Genomic DNA, 27,786 nt, shown 5'->3' on the forward strand with positions numbered 1-27,786 from the left:
TTCCCCGTCAGTCTCCTTTGACATCCTGTACAGAGTAGCAGGAGTGATGTGTACATTCCTGTCGAGGGAGGTTAGGGTATCCCCAAAGCTTTCCATGCTCAGAGGACGTTAAGCTTACGTCTTCCAGCAGAGGACGTTAAGCTTACTGCTGGTGGAGAGAAAAAGACACAATGCTGGAGCTGTAATAATGTATGTTTCCAAAGGTAACTGTGACACTAATAATCTGAAATCCAGCACAAATATCATTGCGTCATTTTATTTTATATCTGCAGAAATTACATGGAAGCTACAGTCGAAACAAAGAGACAACAGACAAAAAAAAATGTTTGAGAACTGACAAAGTCTCCATGTGACATATTTGGCAACTTGTCTGAATTAATTGAAATAATCCATCTACTGTTAGCGTGCTGACAGTAGATGCAACCGCGCGCGTGTGTGTGTGTACCATTATGTAATGAATTCTCTATACATTGCAGCAATGCCATGGGGACTTGGTGGTTATACTTGAAAGCCTGGTTTACATCCAATAAATATGTCAAGTCTTACATCAAAAAAAGTCTGTACAGAGCAGAGAGCGGGAGAGAGACAGTGGAAGAAAGAAGCTAAGAGAGAACAAATACAGACTCAGAAAGAGAGATGAAACAGTAGGAAGTGGAACCATAAGGCCTTTTGGACCACAATAAGTCACCAGAGCCATCAAAAAGGAGCAGCGCCCCATTATGATTATATGCCCTGCTCTTTCTAACAACAAAACATCCTCCTCCTCCTCCTCCTCCTCCTCCTCCTCCTCCTCCTCCTCCTCCTCCTCCTCATCATCATCATCATCATCATGGCTCGTAATGTCACCCTGGCTGCCAACTGTGTGCAACTCTAATCTAACCCAGGACAGAAACCCAGTTTCAATCCCTCCTGCCAGCTGTGTCAAGACCCTCTGTTCCAGTTGTACCAGATGTCAGGGCTGAGCTGAGTGGCTTGGCCCACTTTAGGTTACAGTGAAAAGGGGTGGTCAGCCGATAAACACCAGATCATGGACCAGAAGAGGGGAGAGCCTCTTTCATTGTTAATCCCATGATGAGCAAGATTAAGATGTACTCTGTGAGAATGTGTACGTATATATATGTACAGCATGTTTGTGTGTTTAACTACTATCTCATGCGATCCATGGTAGGCTCTTAGTCTCCTCCTACTTGAGCAGCTTGCACACTGACTGACAATGATCCATTTTTGTTTACTGGGTGTTTCATCACTATGAAATCAATTCAACTGTCATGGAACGTCAATTAGTCCATTTAAGCACAGCTTACTATGTATAATAAACATGATTTTTGCCTGTAAAAAGATTTACTGTGGCCTAAGTAAAAGAACAGCAGTGTGTTGTTGTGACACTGTGACAATTTTACTGTCTGAATACTATTTAAAGGAAGCGGAGCCTGTTGTCTATGTGGTCAGTCAGTTGCATTTTTTAAGGGCTCCTTTTGCTCTGGTTAACAGATATGAAATCCAGCCCTGTTTACAATACAGTTTTTACACTTCCTTGTCACTGACCCCACTCACTGACTGAGCTAAACAGGGTCCATTAACATTTCACAATGTTTATGCAGAGATGCCTCAATGTACCACTCAGGGAAACCCACAAAGAAAAAAAAGCAACATTTTCAACACATCTGCAGGAACTGTGTCAGCTACAAATTAAAAGTGGTAAATGTGTTCAGACCACATCCTGATGCAACTGCCTTGGACTTTCCTTTGCAACATGTTCTGCTGAGAGGTAACTCATAATGAGTGGTGTGACAAGTTACATTCACGGGACACGCTGACAAAGACACACGAGACATGAATTTGCCCAGAATTCAGTGCAGGTTAATGCTGGAGAAACAGCTCTCTTGTCTGCTGCATCTGACAGCTACACAACGCAGCAACTCTCCATAAATAATGAAAAGGAAAGATCTTCCACTGAGAGAGAAAGACAGAGGCGGAGGAGGTGAAATAAGAGCAAGGGAGGGTGGGGGCAGAGAGAGAGCCAGTAAAGGTAGTGAGCATTCAAGAGGCAAAGAGGAAAAATGGCAGCTTGAAAGAGAAATAAGAGGTGTAGATTGATGAGGGAGAAAAAAAAACAGCAGACAGTTGAAAAGCTGTGGCTAGACAGTGAAGTTATGACAGCGTGAAAGATGGGAACAGGAAAAAGCTGTGGAGCTGTGCGAGATGGAAAATGAAGATAGGTAGACAGACCAACTGACAGACAGACAAGAAGTCTTTTCGGTAGGCAAGCAAGCACAGGCGGGATCAATGAGATCAAAAAACAGGAAACATCTCTCACACAACAAACACATTGGCAGACCGCAGAGCATTAGCAGCTTTTTCCCATGTGTTTGTCACCACTGAATTTTGGTGTGGTGACAAACTAAGCTGGGACCGTCAAGTGTTGCTAACATCGCAGTCAGACAAGCTGGTCGCCCTGCTGTCAACCCAACCTGTCAACCCACCAGAAGCGAGTCAATGCCAGTCTGAGATCACGCTGACACCACTCACAGTACAGGGCACAGTGCAGCTCTGAAACGGAGCGAGAGCACATTCCTCAGGAACACGCTGATCCTCTTGTTTGCCAGCTCAGCAAATTTACAACGGAACAGAACAAGCCCAAAAAGATTGCTGATGTGTTTTTGTTTTTTTTTTCCTGAAGCATCTACATCCCACACCCACCACAACACTGTACTGTACATATATCATCAAAACATAGACGGGGTTCTTTTTTTTTTTTTTTTGGATTCCTTTCAATATAATTTAATGCTATATCATAAATCTCACTGCGGATTCCTTTTTAATTCAAATCCTGAAATGTTTAATGCTTTCTCTCATTAACTGTTCATTGTATCTCTTTTTAATAACAAATAAAAGACAAAATTAAAAATCTGTCTCATAAATCAAACAACCCTGCACAGGTTTAGTTTGTGGAACTGATGATATTTGCATACTCAATCAATACTAAAAGCAGCAGTGTGATTAATATGACTGAAGCATTACTCACTTTTTTAAGTATTTAAGTTATGACAACAGGAACATTTTTGTGCAGACGTAAATCAGCATTAGCCACCGTTAAGACACTGACAAGGCCAAATGCTTAGTTATTTTTTTTTATGACGATGGTGATCTGTACTGTAGATCTAGTTATTATAAAAACTAATATCAGTGCCAGTGTTTAACAAGCCTCTGACTGAGCGAGCACCAAGAAGTCATTAATCACAGAATGAAAAACTACTGAGAATAATCAGAATTTATTTGACTGGACTGACTCCAATCCACTGCACTTCAAAGCAGCTTGGTTTTATGAAAGTGAGCCTGTTCTTATCAGCTGAATACGCATATTGCTCCATGATATACTGTATATGTATTTGATTTAATGAGGAGAATTTCAAAGGATCTTTTGAGTTTGGTCATTTTTTTTAGCTGAGATGAAAAAAAAAAAACCAAAAAAAAACCACTCTTTTTCATCTTAGTTGAAGTCTGTGGTTCCTGTGATTCAACCTGTTATGTGTGGCTGTCTTGATGTATATGAATGGTGACACCTGTTTATATGCCACATCATGCGTAATGATGAATGATGAATAACGTGAAACATTCATAATAAATTAATTGTTTTAATAGGCCTGCTGTGGTGGACTCTGATACACACTGTATAATTCAAGATGTGCAAAGAAGCACCAGCAGCAGCAAGCTTAACATCAAACTTTTTTTTTTTTAAACTCTTTACACTTCCCACTATTACTACTTATTATCAGCAACACTTTTGACTTCATGGTCCTGTAAGATATTGTTTTCCAAATGTGAACTCAAAGAAGTGTGAAAAAATTAGATTAGATTATCATCTAATTGTAAACGGACTCCTGTGTGTTGCAGTTCCCTTGCGAACCACTTACAACTGAACTGAACTGAACAAAAGCTTGCAGAGTTTTAAGTGGTATTAGCATTTTTTTTTGTCTTGTCGTGTGCTGCACCTTCTCCCATACATAGTAATGACACAGATGAGACTTTCTGTCTGTCATGTTTCCTCATTTCTTACTGTTTTGGAGGGTTTTTTCCCCCCTTTTTCACAATGTGGGGATACCTCTATTGACCTGGAAAGAATCTAGGCTGTTCGGTGTTATGAGATGCTCCCCTTTTAATTACATCCATGGTTTTATATTGACTATGTGTGACAAGGCATGGCCTCTCATCAATATTGACTCCCCCTGCAGCAAACTCCCCCCCACCCACCACCGTCTAAGTCGTGATGCTGGAGTAAAGATGTGGTCTGAGCAGAGTCTTTTCAGATATTACTCTGTGCATTGCATAGATACAGCATCTATTTAGATTATTCCATTTTTTTTAGTTAAACAACATCAGCTTCTTTTTCTTAAATGCTGCTTTACATGTCATGGTGAAGCAGTAAGACACATGTACAACAGAAACAGTGGGAGCTGCAGTATTTAGGACAAAGAATAGTGCTTAAAGCTGCACTGCCTGTCTGTGATCCAGCACCAGCTGCTCTGCAAAAGGTTAAAAACCCTGACCAGATGGGCTGGCATCACTCTGACTACCTATTTATGTACCAAAGATCTTCATAAAACATTTCCTTATGAACTGATGTATCTAAGCATGGAAGTAAATTCAGTTTTTCTGTCAAAGATTCAGGCGATAAATGCCTGCAATATGCCTGCAAACTGAATATCCTGTCCAATAAAGCTTAATTTTTTTTCTAAGTAGAGCAGTTTGTCTCTGTGCCAGTACGCGCCATCCTTACACACCGTGAGGATGGTGCTTATCAAAGACTGTGGCACCACCTCCACACTGGCAAACAAACCAACTGGCACGATGACAGGAGTGTATACCCTTTACACCACTGGGAAAAAAAAAAAAACGCTAAGATGGAGAGGTGAGAGGATTTGTAGGAACTGATGGTATCACTGCAATGAGCAAGTGATGGATGTGAGGCGATGTGCCGAGTGATGGAAAGAGACCAAAAGAAACAGAAATCATAAGAGGAAGAGGAAAAGAAGTAGAAGGTAACGTGGAGAGACAATGGGTTTATCTGATTCAAGCACGAGCCAGGTAGAAATTTTTAATTAGACTGTGAAGTTCACTGTTATGAGAAACGCTTCATCTGAGAAATGCAGGGAGTTTCTTGCTACTGTATGAAAAGTGTGTGAGTACCCAAGTGCCAGAGAGGCTCCTGAACAAAATCCAGCTGCATAAGCATCCCCCATGGCTCTATCGGCATACAGAGGGAGGTAGTTGGGGCTATTCTTCACCACCCAAGATAATACTGATTGTGACACTTCATTCAGCACGAGAAGATGAGCAAATCCGCGAAGAGATCATCTGCTACGAAGCTCAATTTACTAGCAATTTGCTATCTTAAATGTGTTTGGTCTTAATGGTATAGAAATCAATGAAACGTTCTGGCTATTTTCACGTTGGGCTGCTACAGAATCCACAACTGACCAACCAAAGCGTGCAAATGGAGCTCATCTATCACATCTGCAAAGAGCAAGAGCCTCCTCATCTCCACGTCTCCCCAGCTGGGACATACACACCAGCCAAATTCTGCAAATGTTGGCTGTGGCTGAACTCTGCTCGGCATGTTGACAGGTGATCAGTCATAGTTTGGATATTCCTTTAAAATTCTGAAACAGCATAGGCAGCTGATGAATTTTCGTAATCCGGCCGCCTAAACTTCCAAGTTATGTCCAGATATTTACTAACATCATATCTTCCGCTATTGTTTTTACATGGACTTACTTCATTAAAGTGTGCAGAAAGTGTGCACGATATGTTGAAATGCAGTACATACAAGTTACATGACCAAATGAATGATTCAGTCACACCTCAAACACATAACATTCCACATAAAACTCAGTTGCAGATGCTGCACTTAGTTCTCAAACACATCAAGTCTCTCCCAGGAGAACTTCATCGTGTGCATTATACATGTACTGTACTGGGTATATGAGCAGTAGCTATTCAGGAATTCAGACACAAGCCGTCGCTTGTTTTTGCATTCATTTCTTGGAAGGGAGTGAAAATATTTGATTCTCTTGAGATGACAAAAAAATTTTGAGGGGTGATTGTGAAAATGACGAAGTTTTCTGAAATGTTTTCATGCCATGAACTGATCTTAGAAACTGATGAAAACTGTACATCAACAATCCAGGGATGTGGGAAAGAAACCCTGCAATATATCTTACATTTTTCTGAAGAGAAGAACATCAGTAGAGAGTCACTCACATCTTCTCATCAGACCTTTCCTCTTCACCGGCCTCAGGCTATCCCCTCTATCCCCACCTGCAGCAGGCTTTTCTCCCCCTTTTCTCTATTTCTGTGTCTTCTCCGTTACCTTGCCTCAGTCTTTATTCCTCCTCTCACTTCTTGTCATTTTCCCCTTCCACCTTTTTCTTCCCTGCTCCTCCCCAACTCGTGGCTATTTTGCTCTCATTCTGAGCACGTTCAGCACCCAGCCCTCAGAGCAGCAATCACGGGAACAAGACTGCGGCTGGAGAGCCAGGCAGAGGGGTGTGGACCGGGGGACACAGGTTGGGTGGGGGACACATATGCCTTCTCTCTTCACCCATGGGAATGTGCCCCTACAGATTTAGCTATCTGTCCTTCTGTTTCTGTCTTCAGCTGCATCAATTCATCTCTAACTCCCAAGTTCTTCCCCGTTTTCTCACACTTATGTTTTATATCCCTGTTTTTTCTTCCCGTTCATCTCCTCTTTTTTTTTTTTCTCGTTTCCTCCCTCTCGTCCTACCCTGACTAACAGTCCCATGTCATGTCATACTAGCAGCCAGCTCAGGTTCCACACTATTGGAAACTGGACACGACACACCCACTGCACCTCCACCCCGCCATCCCCCGCCACACATACACACACACAGCGTAAAGATGGCCAATGCTTTCCATTGGCAACACTGAGTGCAAATTCCCACTTAACAAAGCAGGCACTCTGGTTTATGGAAATGCTGTATGGAAATCTGTTCTGCATGCAAATGTGCAAATGTGCTGAAGTGATGCAAACAACTCGCTGATGACCGGCACATTTTAATCCCTCCATCACCTCATCTCACTCCCTTGTCTCAAATCCTCTGAACTGAGCACTCTTGGAAGAAAAGAAGGCTCCAGTGCAGCCACTATCTGCCTCGACACTCAACAGAGACCAACACAAGAAGCAAGACACATCAGCATACAAATATGAACAGCCAACACGAAACAACAGCAAATAGAGAGTCAAAACAACACTGTGTACATTTGTATGTGTGCTGTGTGTGTGTTTACCTACAGTAAGGCTTCGTCCTGTAGCTGTGAGAGGCAGTGCTAACATCCAGACACTGAACACGCTCCACTGTACTACTGCTGCTGCTGCTGCTGGCTTACTCTCCTATATGAGAGACACACACAGACCGACTCCCTCCTTACCTTGCTCACACACACACGCACACATAGCAAAGGGCAACCAGCTGTGAGTTTCTTGCATACCCACCAGGCAGACACTCAACTCTCTCTCTCTCTCTCTCTCTCTCTCTCTCTCTCTCTCTCTCTCTCTCTCTCTCTCTCTCTCTCTCTCTCTCTCTCTCTCTCTCTCTCTCTCTCTCTCTCTCTCTCTCTCTCTCTCTCTCTCTCTCACGCACACACAACTGTGTGGAGATGCTCTTTGTAGACCAACTAATCCGCCGGGATGGAGCGATATCCAAAAAAAAAAAAAAAGAAACGTCAACAGGGGCTCAACCACAAACTCGCAACCAGCTGCTGTCTCAAACATCTGCAGATGTTTTTCGGCAGTGAAAGTGCTGGTTTCATCTTCAGTCCTCTCAGCTGGGCATGTAATGTGGCATTTTCTAAAGATAACGTTCCTGCTTTATTGAACAATGTACCAAAAGAGACGGCGGTGGAAAGTGCAAAGTGAGTGGAGATGAATTACAGAGACAAAGAAAGAATTCATGTACAAAGGATGTGAAGGGATGTCAGAAGAGGAGGTGTTAAAAGGGTCTACAAACAGTGAATGGACCACATTTGTATTGCACTTTTATCTCAAAGTGCTTTACACAGTCCCTCTCATTCACCTAAATACACACCGCTAATGCTGCTGCTGGCCGTCAGGGGCAACTGGGGCTTAGTGTCTTGCTCAAGGATACTTTCTACCTGGATTCAAACTACCAACCTGTCCATACACAACTGCCCACACTCATACACCATTTACAGATTTTCTTTCTCCAGCTTCTTTCTCATTTCTCTCCCATCCGTGTTCATGTACAGTAAAGCAGCAATGCAACTTTTTCAAAGCCCCTAAACACTCATAGTCCACTCATAGAGACCTACAAACTGGCCTTGACTGGACTGGAATTTCCTTCACTCCGCTGATCTGTCTTTTGATGCAGCTATATGGCGGGGACAACTTGTACTGTTACAATACTGCATTCACACCATGACGTCGCACTGGATAGAACAGGAAAAATCTCCTGTTATTCTGACTTTGGAGCACTTGTGCATTTTTCCATGATGATTTCTCCCACTGCTAGCCCTGTACTGACTGCATCTAATGACACCATTTACCGTAAATAGCCTAAATTAGCTAGAGTTACCTCTTTGGGTTTAGCAGTTTGTTAACTACTCTAACCAGATAAAAATGAAGGACATCCTTTCGAATTAGCTGAATTGATTGATTAGTGTTTTATTTAAATAGAACTGCCAGCGAAGCTCTAATTTTCCCAATTCAGGATTAAATTTAGTAAGATGATGTAAACAGTTCTTCGGAGGCGGGTGCTTCTGAACGATATGACACAAATGCAGCATTAGTACACAGAATTTGGTGACATTTCACTCACAGTTTAGCCCTATACTTCAAGCTGACGAGCTGCTTAATCACCCAAAGTAATTGAAACACCTGTGTGGGAGCGCAGGGTTGGATTAGTCATATAATCTGAAGCCCTGAAAAGAAGCTGATCCTGCACAAAATCCTTTCCTGTATATACCTCCTGTAGTATTTACTTCTGCTACCTTTATCCCTCTTAGCATTCTTGTGGCAAACTGGGACAAACATTTCTTTACTGTTGAACAATATAAAGCTAAAACCTTTCCTCTGAAAGCCACAACTTTCCTGCTGAGTGGGTGCTTCCCCTTTAGGACCTCATGCTGAGATAGTTAAGGTTTTTTCACTTAGGTGGCCAATCAATGTTTAACAAACAATTAATTGTACAGTGTGTAAAGAAAAAAAAACCAAATGGCCTTAAGTAAAGTTGCCTTAATGAGGCTATTAATCTGATCACAGATTACCAATACTGCATTAATCAAGAAACAAGAAGATACATACACATGTATACGTACATTAAGGGATATACAAGATGAATGTGTATGATCTGTTTGTACATACTTGATGCTGTTTGGTTTCAACATATAGGCAGATAACAGTATCATGTATTCTCCCCTTGTGTGCATATGTAAGCTCTAAATAATGTAAAGGCCAGTATCTCCACCCTCTCCTCCTCTCTCTCTGTCAGTACCATCACTACACTTTTGTGCCTGCTAGCTATTCATGTCACACATGTACAGTGTGCTCCTTGCCAGGAGCTACCAATCCACAGAGAGTTTGATCCTTGGAGAAACTGTGGAAAGGTTAACTTCACAAGTCAAAAAAAAGGTTACGTACAGTGAAACTCAGCATATATGAGCAACAGAAGAGAATTAACTGATATGGGAAAAGATGGATGGAAATATAGCAAAATAACACCATGATAGCACAAAGAAAAGGACGGAAATGCTGGGAGGCTGACACAACAGGGAGCATACGCTTTTCTTGCTCATCTCTGTAACACCTTTCTGATCACTTTGCATTTGTGAGGCAAAAACAGAGCGATTGCCAGGCCAGACAGGGGGGCACGACAGAAGGGAGGTGCCACTCTGCTTCCTGACACCAGCAGCTCTGCAGCCACAACAAGAACTCTGTGAAGGCACACTGAAGAGAGAGAGCGGTGTGTGTGTTGGTGTGCACGTGTGTGCACATTCTTATATTACAATACAGTCAGACCCCAGGACGCGACAGCTGCCCCTTTCATGTGTGCTGCTGTACGAGGCTTGTTTAGGGTTGCGTCTGTCAGCAGGTCTTATGACTTCAGTTGCTGAGCTCGAGCCAACGCAACACACTTCATCCTCACAGCCTAGAGTGCAACACAGATGAAACTTAATTTTGCCTACATCTCTCAAGGAAAAAAAAAAAAAGCAACAGTCACAAAATGGTTTGTGATGCCTCAGTGCTTTCTGTAATAAAGCACATTTTCCTTAAGCTAAAGAAATTCTGACAGGTTTAGAAATGACATAACCAAGACCTTTGGGGCTCAGAGAAAAATAACCACATGTATAGTACATGTGCATGTGTGTATGTGTGTGTGCACTTGTAGCACTTTCATGTATATTTAGTGAACATGTGACGATTGAGGCTTTGGTGTGTACATATTCACGCTTGTGTTAACATAATAACCTCCCAGCACTGCTGTTGAAGTAACAAGCAAACAACTGTTCTTACACACACAATTGTACAGTCTACATTCCCTTCTAAAATGTGTGTTGCTGTTTCTTTTCTACACACACACACACACATGCTCGTATATGCGACAAACAAACACACCCATGCGATGCCTGCATCCTTGCCTGAATCTCCTGTGTTGGCATGTCTGCACGACCGAACCCTGGAGTGTGCACCATCTGTCTGTTCATTACTCACCACACATCATAGAGCAAACACGTACACACACGCGCAAACATGCACAGCACAACATCACGTTTCAGTGTTGGAAGTAGCAGGGTGGCCACCATCAGGCAGACAGATAGACAGGGTGAGAAGTGGAAGAGACAGAGAGACAGGCATGTGGAGAATAGCACAGACAGGAAGACTGATTTATTTACTGTCATACCCCATACCTTGTAGGAAGCTTGTGACATTTACTCGAAGATTCGAATAAATAATCAATTAAACAAAAGCACAGCAGCCACCAGGAGTAGGCTCTACATATAATTACAGGGATCAACCAGTCTCTGTCCCAGCAGGAAACAGAAGAGCTGTCTGCAGGTCGCTTGGTAGAGGTGGCACACCCATGATGCTTTCCCCAATTTCTGCCCTTTTGCCTGATTATTGTTCTCCATCATTGCTCTCACTCCTCGTCAGGTCCCTTTCCTCCTCTTCTTTATTTTAACCTGTAGCATCTCATCCCTGTTTACTGAAGTTTCTGTTTACTGGCTCTCAGAATCACTGGATCAAAAAGTTGACTTCACATTGTTTTGTTTTGTGTGTGTGTGTGTGTATCTGATACTGCCTGCAGCCTTCTGCATGTTCACCCACACACTCATTGGCTATGATAAATCCTTCTGTTGGATCTTTGTTCAAAGTTGAAATATTGAGTAATTGCCCAGTTGAGAGAAAAGAATAGGTGTGTGTTTGCAAGTATCTGATATGATTGGCAGAAGAGAAGAGATTAAACTATAAGCTGATTATTCGATGGGGATGACTGGTCCAACTTTTCTCCCCTGATAATGAATCTCAAATCTCAACTTAGAGTATCTGCCAAAACTGAGGACCAATCTGATACCAGTGCTTTCTTTTTTTTGCCACATTTAAGATATGTTTACACCATTGTATGGAACTCACTGGAATCATTTTTATTTAAGGTAACATGAACCACTGGGAAATTGTGATGGGTATTTTTCTTTACTATTTTATGATAACACAAACCAAAAGAACAACGGATTAAATCAAAAATATAATTTACAGATTAGTAGAAAAGAGTGCAAAGTAAAATGTGACATGGAATTTGTACGCGCTTTGTGATTTGTGTGTGTATGGCATGATCACTGAACTGCCAATATGGGTTTTAATTCTGTTTGTGAGATCTAAGATCTAAGGTGCCCTTTTCTTCATAATTAGCTTGTCATGAGATAAGCCAAACTAGTACAGCCTTGATAGTGCTGTTTGAAAAAAAAAAAAAAAACACACACAACACGCCACTGGCATTAATTAGAGACAAGCACCATCAGCACTAATGCAGGGCAAGAATAGAATAGTGGGCAGAAGCCAAACAGAAATAATAAAAAAAAAGGTGACATATTCTAAATGAGAAAAAATGCAAATGAAGGTTGTAGAGCAAGGACAGAAGACAACGGTTCAAACAAAACACAGCAAAATGACAAAGTGAAATCTAAAGGAGAGCAAAACTAAACAACGGAACCACAAAATAAGTGATGAAATGAAAAGGAGGGGACAGAGGGAGAGAGATGAAAGGTTTGTGTCGGGGCAGAGGAAGGATAAAGGGATGCAGCGATGTACAAAGGGCACAGTCTGGTTAAAGGCTGAGTAGCCCCAGTGGCTGCCAACAGAGGAGGCTCACACACACTGGGAGCCGGGCCAGATACAGCATCCCCCCTCCTGGGAGAATCACTGCTTCCCCTGGATCTATAGATGGATTCATCTCACTGCTCTGTTTAATTTTGTCTCTTTCCATGTCTTTGTCTGTGTCTTTCCCCCTCTCTCTCTCTTTCTCCTCATCCACCCCTCTTTGACTTTGCTTGCTTCATCACTTGTACTACTGCCATCCTCCTGACTGAGTCGATCAGGTGCCCCAACCCTCTTGTCTCCCTTTTGTCTCCTTTCTCCTTTGAGCTGTTAGCATCTTCGGGCAGCTTCTGTTTCAGCCAGATTGCCAATTTGAATTCAGCATCTCAGAGACAAAAGTGGAGACAAACTAAAAGTGTTCAGTCACCTAAGAGAACATAAGAGGAGGAGACTCTGACCTTTAGATAACCAGCTGACCTGAGCCTGTATTCAACACTCTGAATTGCCTCAAGTAATATGAGACTGTTTTATACTGAATATACACACAATATACAATATATATGTACATAATGAAAAATCTTGTTGGTAGCGTTGCACCCCCCTTTGGCCCTTTTGTAAAATCTGAGTAGTATAAAACCATAAAAATACCCTTTTACAAGTACGCATTTGCCCTAATGAATAAATGTAGAGAAAGAAATGTTTACCCGGATGTGCCTGCCATTTTTAGCAGCGTGCTTTTAATAAATATAATTCTTAGCAACTACACTTCATATATTCACACAGACCCACAGAAGCACGGCATAATTCAGAAAATGAATTTTGCTTTCAGATTTTCAAAACAGAGACGCCCATTTCAACCCCACAATACTGCCTTGTGGTGGTGTAATTTAGTCCACAATTTTCTGTAATTTTTCTTTTTCTCTTTCCAAGAAGAGTACGAGCATAAGTACAAGGTATCTATTGTCTTTGCTGTCCCTATTATCCAGTCTTTCCCTTCTTTCAAATATACATGCAGTACTGCACACAGTCACACACGCCACCAATAAAGCTAAACAAGCCTTTACTTTAGAGGCTGCAGGACACAGAACAAAGAGCAATACGGTGGGTTTGATGTTACATGGAACACGATATGTCCAAGTGCTATAAGTGCAGCGCGATTTATATGGCATGCACTGTATGTAAACATGTGTATGTGTCTACTGTGTCCTTGTAGACTTGTTTTTCTGTTTTCTCAGCAACAGGAAACATTTGTTTTTGCGTATTTTACAATTACATTTACAATTATTATTACATGTCTTTCTTTTGCTGTATTGTTGTAAAGCTTTCATTTATATTTAGATTTAAGATTTAGCTTTAAAAACAAATGTTACATGGGTTAGAGCCTTTGCTCAGCTAGTTGCCCTCACAGTTGTGCGCCTGATGTTTATATATTAACCTGCAAGTGTGCAGAGATGCTCTGGGTGATGTGAAAAGTAAACTGAAGTTGAAATTGTATCTTCCCTGTTTGTGCGAGCTGCAGGTCAGTGTAACCAGAGCTGAGGCAGCTGTCTTGTGGTTATGAATGTGTCTCTGGCTTGGAACATAACATTGTTCAGTTCACAATATGATTCGACACAATGATGAAGATGGCGACAATGAGTCACATTATACTGAGTCATAAAACAGATCTAAAAATTTAAATGAGGTAGTCCATGAGGGACATTTAAGGCAAACTACCTGTTTAATGTCTCACTGAATTCTTTGTTCTAGCTGGATTCTGAATCACGCTCTGTTCTCTTTGGTTAATTTCTTTCACATTACTGCAGATGCACTGTGACTGAGCCTCATACATGAACTCAGCTCATCCATGCGCTGCGATTATACACTCCATACTCTCCTAACGCACCTAATGCAGCAATATTCAGCAGGGACAGAAACTCTGAGGTGTGAGTCAAATGCCTTTCCCTCATCTGTACTGTATGATGTGCTTTATCTGAGGCCAGAGACACAACTGTTTGGATCTATCAAGCCATCCACTAGACCAAAGGGCTACTGGTCTTCTATTACTGCCTCACACTCCCTAAGCACAAAGCAGTGCTGGCTCACAATCCATCTGCTGCAGGCACAAACACACAGCCACTATAAAGCATTTTTTTCTTTCCCTTTTCAGTGTATATCATTGAGAGAATAAAGCCTCAAGACAACAAACGTTAAGAAGAAAAAGAAATTCCTGACAGGAAAGTAGAGATTTTAGTTTTTAATTTTATCTTCCTTTTCCTTAGCAAATAATCTGTAATAGACCCACTGGTTATGAGTAACTGCTATAAACAGGTTACGTACAAAGAACCATGAGTATGTCATAAACAGCAGTAGTCAAGTGAGTCAGTAATATTTACATACTCCTACATCCCCCCTTATGTGAAAGTGATCGTAACAGTGACAGTTTCTGCAGATGAGCACATATAACAGCTGTGACTCTTCATAATCATAATGCAATATATAGATGAAGTGAAGTGGGAGTGATTTCATGTGGAGAGGGTTCCAGAAATACAAGTCCTATTAATTTTCTGCACAGACAATGTTAGAGCAGTCAGAGAATTATCACAGCTTGGATGGACACGAAACTCTCCGAGCTGACTCATCAGTGCAAACAATGACTGTGAACAGAGAGAATTCTGGTTCATTGACTAAAAAAGGCACAAGTGCAAGACTGTGTACATATACTTTCAATCAGAGACGTCAACTATGAGCCCCTGGGATGTCTATGTAAAGAACCTTGCACTGTAATATAATACACAGGGCTAAGGGATTATGAATTCACCGAAGCAAAGCTGAAATATTTGTGTAAATGACCATAACATTACAATATGGCTAGATTATGATGGGGACTCCTGTGTGTAAAGGAAACTTGAAAATGTGGCAATGACAAAAAATAATATTAATGTCTAGCTGCCACACTGCCATACAAACCAGTATCTCTGATTCCTTATTAATGAGTTCCCTTTGTGTGGCTGTTGAACAGTGGTGCGAGTAAAGAATGGAGCCCTCACTCTTTGATTGTGTAGGGCTGATGCTGATCATTGTTTTCTGCTATGAAACTCCACTGCACCCACACTAGAAATAGCTTGGTGAGGCATCACATCATCTATCTTTCCCACAGACACCAAAATACCTGCATCTGCACTTTATCCATGAAAAGGAAAAAAAAAAAAAACGCTGTCAAACAAATATAGGCTCAGAAATGAGGCAACAGCTACTTCAAAAGTTCCAGGATAGGATAGGCTTTTCCTTGAACACCCTGGGATTCTTCCCCCACACTATGTGTCATCACAGTAGCCCACACTCCAGACCTGGAAAGAAGCCCACACTCCAGACCTGAGTGATTGTAGTAGCAAACCTCACAAGTTTCACCCAGTGATTCATCCTCTTTCATTTTAACAACACCCACATACACACGCATGGTTAAATTATAACCACTGAGACCTCACCGGTCCCTTAAAACTCATCCTTGTGAATTCTTCAAAAAAAAAAAAAAAAAAAAGTAAAAGAAAAAAGACCCTGGTTTTCTCAGAGGCTTTATTATGATGGAAACTGTCCTCGCCCTCGGTTCATAAAGGTTGATGACTAGGACCTTGTTTCTCGTTTCATCCAAAACATCAGCTCTGCAGTGACACTGTAAGACAAGACCATCTGCACCAATTATTTTGTAGGGCATTGGGAATATAGTTAAAACAATCCTAGAGTACGAGCAGAATAAACCTTCTCTAAATGAGGACGACCTTAACACAGAGTGGTACAGAGGTCATCGTTTCAGGATGCATTGGTGCAGTTCAGGCAGCTATTACCATGAAACTAGATGATTAGAGTACAACATACTAATTAAAGGCTGGGACATTTCTGTGCGAATACAATAATGTCACAGTGTAAAGTGTATTCATTCATCTTCCTTGAGAACAACACTGAGCTTATAGCTACAGACACAAAAATGCATATTGTTCATTTCTAATTATAAATAATTAAAATGAATGGGAAAACTGGACAGTGCTGATAATGCAGGATGTTCCTGTTCAACCCATTTGTCTACTGCACAGGCTGTAGACACGGTGTGGGGTGCTATGAATGGTTATACCATTGATGCAGTGCACTGGACTGCTACAGACGAGTAGCGGCTACAACAAGGCATCTAGAATGTGCCACTGTGGTAGCCCATAAGAATCCCTACTTGAGTTAATACTGTATTCTGGTGATGTATTGGTGAGCAAAGAGAATACACGAATATGAACAGCAGGAGAGATTTTCTGATTAAAGCAGATGAACAGAGAGAAAGACGGGGACGAACAGATGGCTGATGGAAAGTGACATTCCCAGTTTCCAGATGATGACTGACACTTCAGTGCCACTGTTAAGCGATAACAAATAAGCTAAGTCTCTCTCATTCTCTTTCGACAGGCAGTAAATTATTACAGATTTCAGTCACAGAAACCTCTCTGATTCAGATAGTGATGGACACTGTTCAGTCTACAGGGTTGCACTTCATTAACAAACAAACAAAATGCTCCAGCTGTGATGAATGTCCTCTTGAAAACTGGCCCATCCATATTGATGTGTTTATTTCTGACATGTAAGGGTGTCTGACTTTACACACAAGGACAAAAAAAGGCCACTGAACTGGGTGAGGGTTGTGCTGTGTTTGTGGTAAGCCACTGCTTTCATGTCATTAAGGGTAAAGCCAAGTTGTAACAAATATATGACATCCAAAGAAACTTCATACTAATTTAGAAGGCTCTTGGTTGTGTAACTGGCAATGATTTTCTATCAAATGTGCTGAAACAAAGAGTGAATTAAACTCAGTTACAAACTTTGATCCAACAGAAAGTTGGATGAATACAATCGGAGTCGTCTCTCACAGGTGTACATTTTGTTCCAGTTAAGACGTTATTAATCAAAACTGATTACAGGATCAGTTCACAGTGCAGATATAAAGTAACAGTAAAACAATACGCTGAACAAAAGAAAAGTTGAGTATTATATTCAGTAAATAGTGATAATGCCTTTAACTAGCTTTATTATATATATCACAGTTACAGCAAAGTGATATGAAACTCACCCCTGATTCCGTGGAGCTCATGGATGAAACAGAGCGCGAACAGTCCAATGTCACTCACAGCAATGTAATACAGTCAACTGAGAGGGACAGAGAGTTAATGGGCAATATTTGTGTCCCAAAGTGTCAGCTGGTGTGTCAACAGCAGATGCGCACAGCACTGGGAATGGGAATCCTTTCCTAAGCTCACAGCTTCAGAGGTCACAGCACACTAACGTCAGACCAATGAATTAACACATTTGTGGAGCCTGCCAGGACGAACAGGAGTACAAACATTCTCACGCTTCTTAGTTTAGAGCTTTACAAGTCAACAGCACGCCTCAGCATCTCTGCTATTTGCCCTTGAGCTGGAGAATGAGGAGAAATATTGAAAGATGGCCACAAGACAGACACTGACAGATGACACAAAGAAAAGAGGCAGGCATACAAATAGAGCCAGAGTGAAAGTGACAGGCAGCAAAAAATGAAATGAAATGAAGTGAAATGAAAAGTAATGCCGTGACATGGTAAGCCTTTTTGAGACCAACGGCCTGTGGTCACAAGCATGGCTTAGAAATAGCAGCCACCTGTTGGGGGGTGGAGACCCCAGCACAACACAGAGTGGCAGACAGGCCTCTGATGAGAATTAGGACAGAAGCTAGACACTCGTGTTGTAACTGATATAATGACTGTAGAGTATGTTTTTGGAGACTGCACTTTTCTTTATTGTTTTACTGAATTTATTTTAAATAAATACCTATTTTTTATATGTTATTATTTGAATTAATCGGAATCACAGAGTGCACTGGGACGTTACGTGGCAACACAGTGATGGAGAAGTAAAATTCTATAAACTTCAAATGTACACAAAAGAAAAACAAATATAACTGGTGCACTACAAAAACTAGAAAGAAGAAGAAAGGAGAAGTTCTAATTGCTCATAACTGAGGTGAGTCCATTTTGGATAATATAACCTGATGAAAAAATTTTCTTTTTTATATTATTCAACAGTTCAGTGAAATATTATACAGTGACATCCAATAACACCTGAGCCCACTAGAAACTGATTAAATTAACCATTTTAATTGATGGTAGTCATCTACCTAAGGCCTAACCTACAGTATCTGTCTATGAATGGAAGAGTACCTGTAAATGTTTACTTGATAAACGTGGCTGTCAAACATTTTCTGCTAATATTGTGCAGCAGGTGCATCCTGCTACACAATATTATAAAACTGGCTCTTGCTTAAAGACCAAAACATGGTTATAATACTAGACTGCATGGGGAGTGCACAAGACAAATAATGTGTTGTTTTTCTTTATTGATTCATTGATTCTAGTCTCCCACTCACTGAAGCAGACAGGGGGAATCTGCCTATCGTGAAATCAGAAAGCTTATTGATACAGTGGGAGCCTTGATCAATCACTGAAGAAACAAAAAATGAGGGGGGTCCCTATGTGAAGCAGATCTCAAGCGTACATCTCAGAGTCATTTTTAAAAAAGTGTATCTGTTCTATGACATAGGTGAACAATGGACATGCAACACTGGACATCCTTCATTGTCTTTACCTAAATGCCAAAAAAAAGTCTGTGTCACTCGTGTCACTGTCTGATTATCACGTCCAGTATCGTCTGAGTATCACCTAACAACTGAAAAACATTCAGTGTTCGTTTTTCCAAGCAAAACTAGGGACAAGAAGATATCCTGATGGACAAATCCGGTAGAAAGAAACATCTCAGTTTCTCTCCCTTCAGGTACAATTCTTACACACGTACATTTTTTTGTATAGCAAGGGCTACACATGTTTTTGAGTTGAATTGCTCTGCTTTGCTATCTACTTTTTAATACGTATTTATTTAATTCAAATGAAATTCTGCAAACACTGCAAACGTATCATTACTGGAAAGTTCATCAGTTCAATCTTTTTCTCTTGAATGCCTTTTGTCTTAATGACTGATCAGGAGGAGACAGCAGGCAGCAAAGGACAGGAGGTTCTGCATCGTCTGGATCAACAGGATGGTGAATAAACAGGTGGAGAAGCGAATGGCAGACCTGCGTTCAGAACTCCTTCTCATAAATGACGCTCTGAGGGAGCAGATGATGACTGAGCTTCAGGAGCAGCTGACAGAGCTGGTGGTGGAAGAAACAAGAGAAAGATTCCTGCATCACACCAAGCTGGACCAAGAGCCCAGGATGGCATCGAGCTGGCTGAGGAAGACGGAGGAATACCAGAAGAACGCTAAGGAGGAAGAAGAAGATGAAGAGGGGGCAGCTTTGATGATGGAGAGGCAGTGGAAGGAATGGCTGGACAAACAGGAAATGAGAGAAAACCCTAACAAAGCAAAGACAGCTGACCAACAGAAAAGTGAAAAACAGGAAGTGGCAGCATCTCCTGCACCAAAGAAACAAATGAAGAAAAACAGAAGAGGACTAGACAAAATTAAGACATATTTCAGTGACCTTATTAAGCCTCAATCATCTTATATGTGGGTGCAATTAGAAGAAGAGGACTGACAGGCTCAGCTCAACAAAACATTCTTAGCATACACAAAACTGAGTATTACAGAAAATGTTATAATCAGTAAATAAAACTTTGTGCATAACCAGTGCAGTTTCCAGCTATAACAGATTCCTCTCTGCAGCATGTTGGTGCTGCAGTGTGGATCAGTGCGATTTATGAGTTGGTCACTGGTGGAAAACGACACCGGAGCTCTTTGGTAACCTTCTATGCACCGTACAAATGTGCCTTTTCCCAGATTACCTCTTATCAGCATCTCCATCCCTGCTGTGTTCCTAAAAACTGTGAGGCAGAGATACAGACCAAAGTTTTCCGGACACCTATATTAACTTTCATCTATCAGGAAAACAAAATTTCATTTTTTCAAATTAGATTTTTTCATTTAATTAGGGAGTCGTGCCAGAGCTTTCAGACTTCCAGGTTTAATCAGTCTAAAACACAAGTGAATAAGTCAGATTCCTTAAAATATCACGTGATTCAAGAATATTTAGTGATACATTCATGCCTAGAGGAAACAACTGAAATCATTTAACCTGCACGTGACGTGAATTCAACCAACTTCAACAAAATAAGTGTTAGTTCAAATGACTTCTTCAGATGAATGATTTTCTAGCGGAGGCTCTGAGAACAAAAAGAAACCACAATCGGCAAGCTGATAATTACACAAGCTCTTTATAGTGGTGAGAAACTGCAGCAGTGAAGGTGCCTGAGCCTGTTATAGTACTCAAGATACAGTCCAAGATATGGGATTAAGCCTAGCACCACACTGAGACTGGACTCTGGTGTGAATGAGAACACTCACTTACTTTTGCAATGATGCACAAATCCTTCTGTGTAACCAACAACTGTACACACAAACACAATCTGCATGTAGGCAGGAACCATGTGAACATACACACACACACTGAGGATTTCAATTTCAAACAAAATAAACTGGAAACAGCCTCTTCTGACTGTGCAACTCTTTCATATCTCTCTCCATGATGAAAGTCATGTTAAAAATCACTATTTGAATGTACATGAGAGGTAAGTTATGTTGCTGTTTCACCTGTTTAAGCAGCTACTTGCTGACGACAAAAGGATGAACTACAGAAATTAGGCATAGACAGTATGAGAAGCTAGCATAGTTTATTGTTTAAACACAAATTAAACAGAGAAAAAATAAAAATAAAATGTAACTGGCTCACAAAAAAAACACACATTTACTATTTCTTGCAATCCCACATGCACACACCCACACACCTACAGAAGGTGTAACTTACATAACTCCTGACCCTCCTGAAGCTACTTTGATTAACAAAATACTGAGATGAGGTTAGGACCGACCACAGTCATACATTTATATTCATCTGAATCACTTAACCTCACCTATGCAGCAAGACTATGATTTATGTATGAATGACGTCCAATAACAATAACTTTTTTAAAGCTGATGTTAAAGTAGCTTTTAATCATAGAGAGAAATTGCAGAGTGTGCAGAGAGCAGCGCAGAGAGTGCAAAGTGGCCATGGTTTGATATTAATGGAGGGCTAGGCATCACATCCATCTACGCAGCCAAAAGCCTCTCTAACATATCCTGTCTCCTCTCTCTTCTCTCCAGACATCCACATCAGCTTTGCAACCAGTAGGTGGCACTAAGCCCCTTCCAAGCACTTGCTAACTTCAGCAGCACTGATAGCAGTGCCAGTGAAGATCCCCTTGATGCAAACCTCGACTTTTCTCTCTCAAGCATGACAGACACTGATTTCATGCAGTCAGTCTCCCTTCCAACAGGCTGAGCTAACCTTCAGCTGATCCTCAGTCTGCAGACAGAGACAGCGTCCCAGAACGTAAGCGCAGAAATACTGAAGTGATGTTGCTGTCTGTTATTTTTTCTGCTGTGAGTAACACTTTGCCAGTGTGATGGTCATGTGCCAAAATGATGCTGCTTCTTAGTCAAACCCTGAATAAACCCAGACCCCCGCAAAAATGTCCGCTTCACAGAGACACCCACTGAAACAATGTTTATGAACTGCTGAATTTGAGAGACTGAATGGCAATTTTGACTCAAAATGCCTGAATTAAGGCTTTAAGCTGTAATTTATATAGCACACTAAATTCAGAAAGACCATAAAATAAAAATTATATAGACATGGAGGGGGAAAAAATGAACTGCAGTATGCAAAGTTGTGCCATTGCTGTTTCTGAGTAGGTTTTCTCACTTTACAAGTGCTTCTGCAGTTTATTAAAAAAGAAAAAAAAAGCTCGTCAGCAACTGAGTTTATTCCCAATTTTCATATCATAGCCAACTCTAAAGGTCAACTCTAAAGCCATGGCTGTGAGTAAAAAGATTATGCGTGGATCATCTCTTTAGCATTAGCAATGAAAGAGCTGGATAAAAAAAAAAAAAAAAAAAACTTCCCACAGAGAGAAAACAGCAAATGTCTTTAGAGGGCCAAGTCATGATTCACGTGACACTGGCTGACAAAAACGTAAATGCAACAGCAAAGGAAGATATGTTAAAAAAAAAAAAGGTCATGCATTATCAATCAGTAAAGGCGGTGTCACTGAACGTGCTTCATGAACAACCGTACGGATCAGCAAGCTTTCTCGCTGTCTGTCACCACTGTCATTTACATAACATCCGACACGCAGCATGCTTTAAATAAACAAACCAGGCCTTCATGTGAAAAATTCCCTCTGCTCAGCCATGATGAGGTGCATCCTTCCACACCAATGTTTTAAGGACAGCAGCCGCGGCAGTCATGTCTGCGGGCTGTCTGTCTGCTCCATGTTGAGATGGCGAGCCAACAAGAAGATAATCTAATAGGGGTTTGAGCTAAGTTAGCCTGAATCTCTTTTATCGCCTCTGTAAGAAGTGAATTTGCCACATTGTTTTATCTGCTATGATGGACCTGCAAGTTTGATGTTAATAATAACAGGAGGGGGATGGGGTTAGTCCACCAACTCTAGTTCATTTGGTCTTATAGTGACATTGCCCTGTCCTGTTCTACCATATTTTCCTGTGTTCTTATCTGAAGTTAAAACAAAAATCATTGCATTCAATTATTTTGTTACATTAATAATCTGAAAATTTGTCTGACTTTGGCCTTTGCACCCAACACTATTAGTTGCATGACATGTTGGTGATACTGGAATCTCCCCTTAATCCACTGTTTTACTCATTATAAGTTGCTCCTGGCATCCATTCGATGCTGAAAATGCAAATGTGAATCAATACGAAGTGTACTATTTTTGCCAAAGTATAATCTATAAAATTAGTAGACCAAGCACCTCAGGTATGGCTTGGCCCCGAATGTCAGGTTAAAAGGGCATTTACATTTGCCTTGAGCAAACTGAACTCCACTGTGGATTCAGACAGGCTTTGACATAAACTCTACTTAATCTAGTAAGTCTGTCCGAAGACCAAACAAAACCCAGACACACAGAAACACTGACATGAAGACTTACAAAAGACTTGCACTTACAAAAGGGTGAAGCGACTTAGTAGCAAAAGATATGAGATGACGCACTAAGTCTTAAACCTTAATCACCCCATTCCCTGATTTAACCTCTGAGCCACAGATTGCACACTTTGCACATTCAGGGAAAAAACAAGACAGAAAGAAAAGAAATCAAAATAAATAATCTATTGTTTGGCACTTCTCATCTCACACCCGAAAGTAAATTCTTGATGAAAGAAAAATCCTACAAAACATAAACTGGTACAGCCAGACCCTGAGGTTCTCATTTGTACCGGTAGGTTTCTACTGGCCAATTTTACCCAGCAAATGGAACTGCAGTGAAAATTGGCAGATAAGGTTCGACTCTAAATCAGTCCTATTACACCTCAGGTCCACTTTCCTCCATAACTACCATGCACACTGAATACTGGGCAGACATCGCTGAAAAGAAGTCCAATGGAAAACATGTTAGGTGGGTGTTTGAATAAATGACTCTCCCTTGCAAATACATCCCCAACTCACACTCTACCCCAGTATCAACAACTCTCCTTCATCTCCTTCGTCTCTGCTGCTCTGGATCAATACAGTGGCTTTTCACACGATTACAATGACTTCCCAGGAAACCCCATAAAGAGGCTGCCTTGAGTTCAAAAGCCTCAGACTTACTAAACTCTTTTACAAAATGAAAGATACCGTTGTGCTAAGCAGGAGCACACAAATTATATGTCTTTAAAATAATTTTTGCCTGATTAGCTTGAATGCTTTTTCAGTCACATGTTTCAGTTTGGCACAACGGGGCTATAAAAACACTCAGCTGTCCTGGTTCTACGTTTATATGTGAAATAATATATGAAATGTTTACAACTTGAGTTATCGAGAAAGTAGTTCATATCCTTGCACAATTTTGCCAAAAAATACCATCAACATAAAAAACTCTAGGTGCTCTTGGTGGTAAAAAAAAAAATATGACAGCAGTTCTGACAAAATAAATCTTGGAAACAGAATAAAGGTCACATCAGGCGTCATGTCTCTTCCAGGCGTCTCTTCCATTAATCGGCCACAATATCAGCAACAAGGAGCGCAAAAAATTGGCATACCACATTTCTAGAAACAATACAGAACAGAGTCCATTGTTGGGATATTTAGAGTTTTGTATATGTGTGTTAAATATGCTGATGTGAAACTCAAATGAGGTACCAGGATGACAATAAGTAAATCAGCTCATTTAAAATTCTCTAGTGCTTTTTTTTTTTGATACCGTGGACCACATTCATGTTTAACAACAGGTAGATTAGAGGTAGGTAGATTAGAAACACACTTAGAACTGGGATGAGAGGCACACGTGGCCTCTTAATATGCATTACATCTACCTCCCAGCCAAGCTCCCATAGCGATCCTAAAGGGCCACAGTGACACTTCTGACTCAGTGACAACTGGGACAGCTTCATCTATGCTACAGCGAAGCTCATTTGCAAATATTCAATATTCACTCACCACTGAGGAAGTGGGGTCTAACACATTGAGTTGCAAATGATCTACGTTTGATTAGCATGAGGAGTAGGAAAAACATCCCACACAGCCTTTGGTCACCACGTGTTGTTTTGTCTGGAAAGAATGACCACAGCCCACCTGTGCCATTTTATTGTTGTCTGTCTATCTGTCTGTCCGTCTCTGTCTGCCCGGGTTTGTTCTGGCTTTCATCTTGTGCATCCGATGCACTTATAAAAGCTGTCACAGCTCAGTTGCTTGGTGTTATTGTTTGGGCTGTTAAAAAAAGAAAATTACACCGTCACTCAACTTATCCGTTCACTCAAATAACACAAACACTGCTTCCCGATATTCAACAAAATATCACATAGCAGGCTATTGATGGATGTCATCAGTAATTTGACCACCCTCTCTACACATACACACACACACCCCTCCTACGCTGAGCCACCGCTCAGGTCTGACTCGACTCAGTCATGATTAATCTACGTAGGAGGGCAGCATTAAGAGTTAGAAAGCTAATTCCCTGGCTCCATCTATTGATTTAAATGCTGACCCATCTCTATCTGCTCTCTCATTACTCTGACTGACAATCATGTCTGCCACTGCCTTTGGCCTTTGTCAAGATATATATTGTGAATGCTTGATCACTGCATGCTGCTGTACAGAGGGAGAGAGGAGGAGGGAGTTGTTTCTGAGAGTAATACCTGAGCCACATCGATCACTATTTTTCTGTCTGTGCGTAGCTGCCATTCAGGAAGGCACGGTGGCACTCATGAGTCATTTACCAGTCTACACTGTCATGGTCGACCTTGTTTACTATAACACTCGGGCCTCAGATTAGTGAGTATATGGGTGTGCATCATTATGTATACGTTAGTTGCAAGTGTATGTGCTTGAGCGTGTGTGTCCATGAGGCTGTGCGATGGGACTGGCTGAGACTGGAGAGAACAACGCCAGAGGGTAACACAATGTCACAGTGCAGAGCTCCCATCTTACTGCACACAGACTGTTCTTCTGAAAGGCCGGGCAATACTCTGGATTTGTCCTCAGAAAGCTCTTGTTAGAGTGTCACTATCAGAGAGACTACGGCTGGGATAAGAGCAGGGGAAATGTAAGATGGAGATAATACAGGTAAGGTTATACTTCAAGGACACAATGATGAGTGATGGAAGGAAGGAAAAGGAGACAGTTTTTTTTGGATCACTGAGGACAAGGACTGAGAAAGATTTGTGACCTTGCTATAGGAACACTTCAGACAAGGTGTACTGACTGGGAGAGAAGAGCGTAACCATAATCAAGTATAAAGTTGCTTTTGTGATCCAGTGATAGTTAAACTGACTGTTGCATTTGGTGCTGAAAGACTTAAAAGTAAAATTAATTATCAACAATAATAATCAAAATCTGACTCCAGCCTGTAAAAAGTGATGATTTGCAGCATTTCTAGTTCTTTTGTCTTTAAGTGAATGTCTTTTTTTTTTTTTGTTAAACTAACAACAGCTTTCAAATTAAAAAGCTTTCAAAACTTTGAGAGTTTTTATTTGTAACTGCCTGTTTCTTATTTTTGCTTCTCCACTTTCAGCTCGTACGGCTCTTGAGTAATGTCTAAGAATTCATTTAGAGGATAACAGTTTTGAGACAAACAAGGAGTTGAAACAGAGCATTTGAGTCAAGAATCACTCAAATTCCTCCAGTAATCTGAATAAATGATGAAAAATAAAAACATCTTTTCGAAAAGGTAAATATGGAAAGAATCTAATAGGATATGAAAATGTCCACAGGCACAAAACAGAGATTAAATTATTCAAAACTGGAAAAAAAATACTGTATTACTTGTACTTTGATCTCTTTCTGGGATACAAAAAACAAAAAACAAGGTCACCCTGTGCTATCAGGTCACTAGTTCCTCACATGGCTAACAGATGACACTAAATTTCATTCATATGGGCACTCAAAAAGTTGTCAGTGCACCCACGCTGAATGTCCTCAAATGCTGACAGCCCTTGTGAACACAGACAAAGCTGCAGCAAAGGGACCGGACATCATTCTCAGCTTCTGGGTCTTTAGTAAAAACTGTAAATTACTGAGCCATCACACCACCTCCTTAAACTAAAATTAAATCTAAATTTGCTGCCCACAACTGCACTTGTCCACAGGTAGGACCACATGAACTGTCCATCAAGGGTCATTCACAGATGTCCATGGCAGCGAAACAGGTGCACTCAGATGTGTGGGAAGCAGACGGCAGGCAGTAAAAGACACTTCATAACCAAGTGAGAGCTAAAATCCATCAACATCCCCAAATGGTGTCAGTCATACTTTCGCCAGTGTGAATTTTTCCCCTCCTAGTTCTCATCGAGGTCAGCATCAATCATGTGCCTGTCAGCGTCTGCTGCAACCGATGCCCGCTCCCTGGCCTGTAATGAATCCTAATTTAAGCTGTCATCAGGACACTTCCAGAACGAGGCCAAAGGCTGTTCCCAAATGGCCATGATGTCGCTCTCACAACACAACTCGGACAACATTGAAAAATTAGACAATCTTTCCTACATGGCATCCAAACATGCCTCATTTCACAGTCACTGAATTATCAAAAGAGGTCAATAGCTAAAATCATCCCAAAACTACAGTATCTGAATCGCAATATGTGCTGAGAGCTGTAAGCCGCCTTTTGTGGTTCTGATATCCCTTCAGTAAAATAAACTGCTTGATCAAGTGGACCACATGTCTGGCATTTTTAAGATTATTCTCAGAAAACATCTACTGAAACTCAGTGAAGCTATAGCAGGTGGACAGGATGAAAGGAGTGGGTAAGAAAGATGAAATGACTCGCTTTGTCACACAACTCAAAAACCTTGATAAAACTGTTCAAATAAGGAATTGACAAAACACAAATCATGATTCTGAAATGACTAAATATATGA

The 27,786-nt window shown here is 41.0% G+C and overlaps 1 protein-coding gene across 5 annotated transcripts in view; it reads right to left on the minus strand.

The window, feature by feature from the left end:
- The window catches only part of mctp1a (multiple C2 domains, transmembrane 1a), a 132,880-nt gene that overhangs the window by 99,704 nt on the left and 5,390 nt on the right, over positions 1 to 27,786 (minus strand). The window contains exon 1 of one of the 5 annotated variants that reach the window (XM_041042483.1): positions 7,313 to 7,395. The exons of the other annotated variants lie outside the window; for them this stretch is intronic. Coding sequence (XP_040898417.1) covers positions 7,313 to 7,354 — 42 coding nt within the window. The 5' untranslated portion in view covers positions 7,355 to 7,395. Of the gene's footprint in view, positions 1 to 7,312; positions 7,396 to 27,786 lie in introns of those variants that run through there. 5 annotated transcript variants of the gene reach the window in all.

The sequence above is a fragment of the Toxotes jaculatrix genome, chromosome 7, assembly GCF_017976425.1.
Source record: "Toxotes jaculatrix isolate fToxJac2 chromosome 7, fToxJac2.pri, whole genome shotgun sequence".
NCBI classification, from domain to species: domain Eukaryota; kingdom Metazoa; phylum Chordata; class Actinopteri; family Toxotidae; genus Toxotes; species Toxotes jaculatrix.